Source organism: Poecilia reticulata, chromosome 1, assembly GCF_904066995.2.
Source record: "Poecilia reticulata chromosome 1, P_reticulata-male-v2, whole genome shotgun sequence".
NCBI classification, from domain to species: domain Eukaryota; kingdom Metazoa; phylum Chordata; class Actinopteri; order Cyprinodontiformes; family Poeciliidae; genus Poecilia; species Poecilia reticulata.
The window spans coordinates 18,761,364-18,770,505 of NC_088830.1; the positions used below are offsets into that span (position 1 = coordinate 18,761,364).

A 9,142-nucleotide genomic window follows, 5' to 3' on the forward strand; every position below is an offset into this window, starting at 1 on the left:
GGTAAATACAAAGAAGCGCAATCCCAGGACAGAATGAGTTTCATGTTAAAATATATCCATACATTTTAAAAAGTGGATAACAAGCACAGTTTTCATATTGTTTATTGGTCTTATAAGTGACTAAAGAAAAAAACCCAAAGAAAACTACAGAAAGAATCACAGGGCTGCATCATGGAAAAGCTCAAAATCACAAATCTATTTGTGAAACACAGCACAGTATGGATACTGATCAATGTGATAATACACAAAGTTATGTCTGAAACAACTATTCCTTCTAAGTTAATTCATCAAGTTAACCACTGAATCAAACACTAGTTCACACATAAATACATTTGGAATGACATTGTGTAAATGTGCAAAAATACCTTGCAGGATAGAGAAACATATGCAGTGCTCTGTGTCTATGTGGCCGTCGGTGGAGAAGAAACAGCTCAGTGTATTTTGCTGCAGTGACAGAGATGAGCTTCCGATACAATTGTGGAGAATTATGATATTTACATCAGCTGAAATAAAATTGCATGTAAAATCACAACAAAGTCCACAGCAAACTTGATTAAAACATTTTAAAGAAAATGATCCATTATAGCTACACTGGAACTGACAGTAGCTTAAAAAGCTACATGTGTTTATTCTTCACAATAATTGATGGTGATAAATGTTGTTGGTAAGAAAAAAATCTCATCTTACAGACAAAAACTAAGTGTATGTGAAAAAAAACGACTATATCATCTAAAACACTGCTGTTCAGGTCACCAACACTTAAATATCTTCTTATTCATCTTCTTCTCTAAAAATTCACCCTCTAAGTACAAACAAAAATCACACAAAATAAATCACTCCCCCCAAAAACAAACCAAAAAACATATTTGCTTAGTTCTGAATTAAAAATGGTTTCATACCATTGAAAAACTGGCTTTCAGTTTGTTAGATATCTAATTTTCTTTGATGAATCCAAGAATTAAAAATTATTTTCTGAATAAAAAGATGCAGTTTCTACTCTTATACTCAACAGAGTCTAGTTGCTTGTTCACACATCAGTTTATTTCACTGAGGTGTTCTGCTTGTGTAAAGTGGTTTAAAAGAAATCTGAGTAAAGAATAAAAAAACTTCTATCAAGGACAATTTGATTCACTAAGTCAAACACGGCATCTTGCAAAACTACTCTAACCTCCTTTTTGTATTACAACCACAATAGTTGACACAACATCTAACATGAGCTTTCTTCCCTTGCTGCTTCTCAGTAATATTAACTTCTCTGCGACGTGCTATAAAAATGAGAGAACTTATTTGGACTTTGCGCTTTGAATCCAAGACTGACAGGTCTTAAAGGCTGGGCAGGTCTGAACGGGGGCCCGTAGAAGGCTGGTTTCTCCTTTCTGCTCGAGGACAGTGCCTGGAAAGATGGAGCCAGATGCTCGTAGTGACCCTTGCTCACAGCAGCAGAATCGAGAGAAACCCGGCGCTTCCAATCCTCCGGAGGCTCAGGCAGAGATCTGTGATGTGCTGCTGCCATAACGTCAGAGGCGATGGAGGACATCGGACTCTGGAACACGAAGGCCTCGTCCACGGAGCCGATTGGACTCCTTGATGCTGCCTCCCATGGCGACAGAGGTTTCCTGTGAAAGGATGTTTGCCTCTGCGCGGGAAAAAAAGCTGGCTGGACTCCAGGCGTGCTCAGAGGTGACAGAAGTCCAGGTGAAAGCAGTGAATTCAGTCGCTGTGGGAGGCTCAGGGAGCGGCTTCTCCCAAAAACCTAAAGACAGAATCAAGAGCTTAGTATTCAGACGCAGTTCTGCAGACTCTGCTGCCATCCCTGGGCTTCTTTCAGCCTGAACAGATGAATGGTATTTCAATACAGCAGCATTTTAACCTTAGTTAAAACTTTGAACATGCAGGTGTAGGAATTCAAGACAATGCAAGATTTGTTTTCTGTATGTCGCATTTAGTCAGTTAAATAATGCATTAATTAAACTCTGGACTGCTGGTTTTCCATCAGTAGGGTTTTGTTCTGACTTTAAAACCTTTATATTGTGTTTTGGAAAGCAGTCCATGTTTGAAATGTATTTTCTAAAGCCAATCTTGAAACCATTTTGGAGATTTTTTGAGGTTCATTGTAATTCCTGAAAACATATAAGGATCCAGATCCCACAACAACTAATTAGTTGGGATCTTACAACTATATAAGATCTCACAACTAAAAATATGAAAATATTTTTCAGCTATGTTAGTATAGCGGAAAAATATAAAGATCACACAACTTACCTCATGTTTCTTCAAAGACCTTAAAACAAACAGTTGAATGTAAAAAAATGATACATTTTTATACTTTTTGGAACTAGTATTTTTCCAGTGTCATCCTCTTTCATTTGAAAATCCAACCCAAACACAACATTTATTATGGGTCTGCTTCTAGGAAGAAAATCTCTTTGCACATCCTCCCAGCTAAGTTGTTTTCCATGATAATTACAATCTTCTCAGGCTTAGAGTTTAAGATTTTTTAGAAAAAGAATTTCACCTTATCCTAAAAATTTTATGATTTGTTCAAAACTGGAATGCCATAAGATAATATCTTGGCCAAGGAGTTATTACTTTCAAACATGCCTGGTCAAATAAAACCCTAAATTACAGGTCTTTGTTAAAAAAAGATACTAGGCGGGTTGTTTTTTTTGTTTGTTTCTGAGGTCAGATAATTACTTTAGATTACACCACTACTGCCATTACAATAATACTGTGAATTCAACTAGTCCTGGTGGCATTAATACCACTAATAATAACTCCAATAATATATTTTTCTTTTACTCATTATTATTACAATTAAGAATAAATATCATTAATATTATAAATGACAGTCAACATATTTATTATAAGTAGTAATAATAATAATGCTTATTATTATTATTATTATTATTATTATTATTATTATTATTATTATTATTATTATTATTATTATTATTATTTATTTTATTGCCATGTTTGTGTGTCCTGTAAATGCTTATAAAGGAAGCAACTGGGAGGTAAATTATGTATTAAGAAACTAAACAGAATAGAACATTTTAAAATATAAATCTTTTTGAATCTGCATTTCATTTTCTATTATTTTTAAATTGCATTATCAAATGTAGTGAATTGTTCAATATGAATTCTTTTAATTAATTCTCTTTTTTTTCCTGCATCAAAATGAATTGAGCAATTACTGCTTTGTTACAAAACAAAAGCGACTGAAACCGAAACCATTTGAAAAGAATATTTAACGTGTCACGTAGTTTGTTTTATAAACCACATGCTTGAGATTTCTGATATAAACAATTCTATAGTTCAAATGTCTTAAAACTAGGTTTTAAGACATTTTTAATAGAAATTTTGCTTAAAGATTACAGTTCCAAGCTTTTCATATTTGCTGAATGTTTAGCTAAATGAGTGAAACAAACACAGAGACGTGTGCATTCAACTCAAGAGAGTGAAGTGGTAAGACAGGAGGAAGCGCTGGCCACTCAAAGCAGTCATTAGCACACATAAAAGACAACAAGTAGGAGAGGAAAAATTTAATAGCATCACAGTGCTATAAGAAGTTCAAGAAACAGTAATATGTCAGAAAGACAGAGATACAAACAGGACAGATTTGTTTAGATTTTATTTTGAATTACAAATAACATGAATAAATTTTCTAGTATTAAAGTATTTGTAATTTATCAGCTCTCAAAAATATAACCTTCATTTAAATCTTTTTTTTTTTTTTTTTTTTTTGAAAATGATTTGTTAATGACCACATGAGAGAGTCTTTTATCAGTTGTGATATAATCAGAGTCTGGAATGAGACTGAAAAAAATTTTAAATTGTGCACAGAAATTGAAATGCAGTCACAGATTTGACCCCAAACAGAATAAGGGATTGAAAATGCTCTTTCAAAGTGGCTGGACGGGTCAGTCGTTGTTATCCAGAATAGCTTTCAAGTGAAAGAAATATTGAAAATGATTTGATTTGATTTGACCAGGATTAATATTTACTGCTACATATGCAAACATTGAACCTTACCTCTTAAAAATACAAACTAAAGGGACTAGAAGAAGACTCTCTGCAGATATTATTGCATATAAAAGCACATCCTGAGAACCATTTAACATTAACTTATCTTCTAATGTCATGTCTTCCATGTTTTTGGATGGTAATGTGTCTTTTTCTTTTCTTAAAAACTGCTGTGTTTCTCTGTATGAGAAGTGCCCTGAGATGACCTCTCAAATGGTGCTACCTTAAACAAACTAAATAAAGTTATTTATTTAATTAATTAATAATTGCTACATATTTTATTTTAGCAACTTTTCATGAGACCTACTTAGCTAATCCTCTTAAGACATTTGTGAAGCCACCCAGATGCAGATGTACTAATGTGACTGTCGTCTCCCTCTACACCAAAGCATGACCATGTACAGTGTTATGCAGAGGAAAGCATAGCAACGGGTTTCCACTGTTTTCCGGTCGCTGCCGGCTTCTTAGCAGAGAATTTTGGCCGCGGAGCCATTTGACGCACGCCTCTAGCAATGAGAGATGCAGGAGAGAAAGCTGAAGCAATGGTGTCGCTGAAAGAAGACGAGTGCTGCGAAGTCGTGCTTGCAGGTCGGGAGCCTTGTGCTTGCTTGCTGCTTGTGTGAGAGGCAGCACTGGTGACGGCAAGCTTTTCCTCCAAATGCTTGTCTGTTGAAAGCTGCTCAGCTGATCTTGTGCTTTTAGCGGAGAAATTTGGGACACTTACCGACTTATGAGCCTTAGCAGGAGCCTCTGCCTTGCTTTGGCCAGCAGGCTCAGATGGATTATAAGGAGAATAGGAAGAGTCGGCTCTTTGCTTAAGGCATTTGGTAACTTCAAACTTTGACACGGGAGTTGGTTTAGGACTGGGGCTTTTAGCCTCAGAGGCTGCATCATATGTGAACAGAGTAGAGTCCAATTGGTATGGCTGATGTTTCATGATATCTAAGGCGTTGAGTTGCTTGGGGGTTGACTTAGGTTTCTCTTTGGACTTGGGCTTGGTTTTGGAGCTTGTGGAAGGGGGCTGCTTGGCTGCTGATGGAGGGTAGAAAGGAGACAGAAGAGGATTATATGACAGGGGGGGTGGGGCACGAATATTGGATGAATATCTCCAAGAGTTAGGGAGGGATGAGGTTGGGGAGGGGGATCTTGTTTTGTTCGCTTGCACTGTTTCACCATCAATGACAAACTTCTCCATGCGAGACTGTCTTTTAGCAAATAATTTAGCGCCTTTCCCTGCCATAGTTGTCCCATCAGCAGCCTGATTAACACTCCTGTCTGGGACTCTGAGCTTTGGAGAAACCTCCAAAGGTTTTGGTGTCTGAAGGTATGACTTCTCTGCCTGTGGTAGGAAAGGAGCAACCAAGTTTGGAGAACTGTCTGATTTATTCTTTGAGTGTGAAACTGGGCTATAAGTAGGACTGTGGGCCTGCTTACTCACAGGGGATAGTGACGGCTGTTGACTCCAGCTATTTGCGGTTGGATGAAGACGGAGCTGAGGAGAGTTGACCGGAACCCGGGCATTGGCAGGTGTTTGAAGTGAAGCCTCCGTTTGATCTGATGCCCAGTGGCCAGCCATCTGTTGAGGTTGAGTCCAATCTTGCTGCTGTAAATAATGCTGACCATGAAGACCAATGGGGCTGTGAGAGGGATGGGACACCGGACTCCTTGAAGGAACATAGGGCTCGCTAGAGGGGTTCCAGGGTGGGCATGCTGGGTTAATGGTGGGTTTGGGGGCAACCGGGGGAGGATTTTTAAGTTTTATTGGTTTGGGTTGCATAAAATTACAAGCCTCGGCACCCAAACTGAAAAAGTCTTCCTCTGACTCAATATAAGACTTCCTTTCACCTTTGCTTTGGCTATAAAGTTCTGATTCTTTTGCAGGCACTGATGCATGCTTATTTGCAGTTTTCCGCTTTGACTCTGGTAATATGCCAGTCTTGATGGCAGGCACGGATATTCGTTCATCTCTCGAGGCAATAATGTCTCCAGTTGGAGACCAAACCTTGGGGTTGGAGTTAATCGGTACAGGGACCTTGAATGCTAGTTCATGCTTCTTCATGGCTGGACTGACCCCACCAGTCCAGCCATGTGTGACAGGTTCAAGTGTTGGACTATCTTGAAATCCCAAAAAGGGTCTGGCAGTTCTGTTTGGCACCATGGGTTTTGGCACAGTGGAGAAGTGGTTCACCTCTTGAACATCTGCATGGTAATCCATGTGCTTCTTCACATTGGTCTCCTCGGCATGCATGTACATTTCTTTACTTTCATAAATTCTTGCACGTTGTGTTTCTTTCAAAACATTCTCAGGAGAGCCTTCACTCCTCTCGTCTTCTTGCTCTGACACGAGTTCATTGATTCTTTTGCGACGCTGTTCAAACATCAAAAGTCCCTTCCCCTTTGTCTCTGGCAGCACATCCATGTCTTCACCACTGCCCCAGGTCAGAGCTGGATTATGGTACTGGTGATGCTGAAAATACTGCTCCTCAAAATCAGAATCACTCGAACCCGGAAAGCTGTAACCAGCAGATCTAGCTTTGTCAGTTTCGCCCTCTATTTGACCTGAGCTGTCAAAGGCGTGAACTCCAGTTCCGTAACTCACAAGAGTGTACTTCTTCACCCTCTGGCGGCGCTTTTTAAAGAGCAACGCTCCCTTGTTTTGGGGGTTGGGTGCATTGGCCAGGAGTTGGGCAATTCGCTTGCATTTAGACTTGGTCTCCTTCACGTGTCTCTCTGATTGGCTCTCTTTGTGACTGAGTCCTGAGATGAAGAGCAGGAAGGGGACAAAAAGAGAGAGAAGGGAAGACAATGAGACAATCAAAATGTACAAATATGCACATCAGTCACCAATACCATAATGACCATCATTGACACGCCCACTGGTTTGAGGTGATGTAGCAGCAAGCTATGAATTACGACATCCTTCTATCACAAGCAGTGTTTCTTTCTTCAAGATACATTAGCACATCTGGTGGGTCGGAGTTCATATGGAATCATATGGATATGAATGATCTGGTTGTTGGTTCACCACTGCTGCATCCTTAGACTAGATTAGATAGACTCTGACCACTGCAGATCTTAAATTTGCTCAAATCATTATGCTTTCCCATTCAAAGAATATCTTTTTTGAAGAGGTTTATAAAATATGATAAAAATATCCCACCCATTTACAGTTGCCATAATTTCTATATAGTAAATGTTTCAGAATGTATTTGTCAGTAGTCATAATGTTATGCTTAATTGGTGTACACAATACTTTTGGCAAAAAAACTAACAAACAAACAAAATACATAATCTTGTAATTTATTGGGTCAGTCACCACATTAAAATTCACAGAATTTGATGGGTTTCTGCTCAATTGCAGACATTTTTTTTTCTTTTGTGGTATTAATATTTAAATTGAGCATTACAAAAAGAATCAATTTCATCTTTCTTTGCTGCAGCAAGCACACTAATAAAAGCATCATATTTACTTACAGCTAACCCATGAGGGATCCAAAGGCAAGGAAAGTGAGGGGCTCACTTTCCATTGCTGTCAAGTACTACGACTGGAAAAGGGATCGGGTGGCTGGGTAACACATGTTGGTGTCCGTCAAATTTGGTTCTGCCAGCCTCATCATATGGTCAAATTTTATTCTTGTCCTGCTCAGACTAATAAAGCTGTGGGAATCCTCCCCCACTAAGCCCACCTGAAATAGATCTCATGTAAGAGCATGAAAATAGCTGCACCCATTGTGCTACTTTCAAGTTATCGGCAAAACAAAATCTTTTTTTGCACATTTGTAGCAAATGCAGACAGAAAAAAAAAGTACAAATTTGATTAGTCAGATGTTATTTTAAAATGATCTACTGCACTCGAAGCAAACATAAAGCAGCACGTCATCTTTTTTTTTTTTTTATTAATTACAAACATTTCAATGTCGAAAGGCGATTTCAATCCATGCTTTGCGATGTGGATGGCTAGAAAAATGGTTGAAACTCAATAAGTAGGATAGAAAAATAGATACTTACGTGTGTGCCTTGCCCTTTGCCTGTCCGGTCTGCAGAGATCTCTGTCAGACCCCAAGTTCCTCGTCTCTGCCTGCTCAGCACCCTCGTCAGAAATTCCAAAGAAGACAGAAGCAGGAGGTGCTTCGCTGCTCCCTCCTTCCTCTGAAGATTCAACGCTCCTGTTCTCAGTCCTTGGGCCATGCCCATCACTGGCCCCCAGGGGCCGTTCTGAGCTCAGGGTCAGGGCCTTGGTCATATCAGCAGCACAGCCAAGAGAGGAGGAGGAGGACGAGCAGGAATGCTGCCACGACTTGGAATCTGGGCACTCTGGGGGGGAGGTCGCTGATGTTTGTGAAGCTTCGATGTAAGGAGAGTCTGTCATAGATTCTCTTGATTCAGAAAAATAAAAATCATCATTTTCTTGACAGAAAACTGACTCTTCCTGCTCACTCTGTTCCAGGAGAGATTCTGGACCATCTGCAGATTCCCTGTGTTGCAACTGAAGGCACTCTGGAGACTGGGATGAGGGGATATGAGTATTTTGTGAGTCTGAGAGGTCCTCTGATTCACTATCATCATCTTCATTATAGGACTCGGCCAAATGCTCAGAGGGACAAAGTTCCTGGGAACCTTCTGAACCTGACCAGAGAGGGCTGTGTGCAGAGTCTTCAGCTTGTGGTTCCATCTCTTGTGGTGGTTTACAATGTCCAACGTCTTTTTCCTTTATCAAGACAAAAATATGTCTAAGTTAAAATGAGATAACCTTCTCACATGAAGTGTGGATTATTATTTACAAATATAACTTTGAACAGTGCAAATTGTGGCAGCATCATAGATGCAGCATGTAATTCACAGCAAACTCCAAAATCCCAAAGTAACGTAGAAACTATATCAAATGATAAACAACAGAAGTATTATTCAACTGCAGGATTATTCTAGTAGAATGTAGATAAACCCAAATCATTTACATACTCAGTTTTCACCAGGGGAAAATTATGTTGCCCTTTTAGCATTGCATGCAAAAAATGTAATTCCTCAAATTATTCCAGTCCCAAATTGGAAAGGGCAACTTTGGTCTGGCAGTTTCATCAGGGCTGTAAATGGAATGGTATGTAATACCAGGAGAGGGAAA

The 9,142-nt window shown here is 39.2% G+C and overlaps 1 protein-coding gene and 1 long non-coding RNA gene across 4 annotated transcripts; one reads left to right on the forward strand and one right to left on the reverse strand.

The window, feature by feature from the left end:
- Window positions 1-86: 86 nt before the first annotated feature.
- synpo2b (synaptopodin 2b) lies at window positions 87-8,278 on the reverse strand. 3 transcript variants are annotated; one of them, XM_008411491.3, is made up of 3 exons: window positions 8,032-8,266; window positions 5,462-6,780; window positions 87-1,753 (listed from the first exon to the last, which is right to left on the reverse strand). In XM_008411491.3, exons 1-3 carry the CDS (start codon window positions 8,264-8,266, stop codon window positions 1,247-1,249), a joined length of 2,061 nt encoding a protein of 686 aa, XP_008409713.2. In that variant the 3' UTR covers window positions 87-1,246. The 3 variants fall into 3 exon arrangements, with proteins under 3 accessions (XP_008409713.2, XP_081464189.1, XP_008409704.2); XM_081608063.1 differs by lacking the exon at window positions 87-1,753 and adding an exon at window positions 3,753-5,362 and having other exon boundaries at window positions 8,032-8,278; XM_008411482.3 differs by lacking the exon at window positions 87-1,753 and having other exon boundaries at window positions 3,753-6,780; window positions 8,032-8,274.
- LOC145551981 (uncharacterized) lies at window positions 8,234-8,780 on the forward strand. The gene is made up of 2 exons (XR_014087890.1): window positions 8,234-8,374; window positions 8,471-8,780. It is a non-coding gene; the product is annotated as an uncharacterized LOC145551981 (long non-coding RNA).
- The last annotated feature ends 362 nt before the right edge of the window (window positions 8,781-9,142 follow it).

Bases quoted from the DNA above. Each gene is read 5' to 3' on its own strand.
- synpo2b (XM_008411482.3), bottom strand. From the start codon at position 8,266: ATGACCAAGGCCCTGACCCTGAGCTCAGAACGGCCCCTGGGGGCCAGT. The intron at 6,781-8,031 runs GTAAGTATCTAT...TCTTCATCTCAG, and splicing joins GCAAAGGGCAAGGCACACAC to GACTCAGTCACAAAGAGAGC.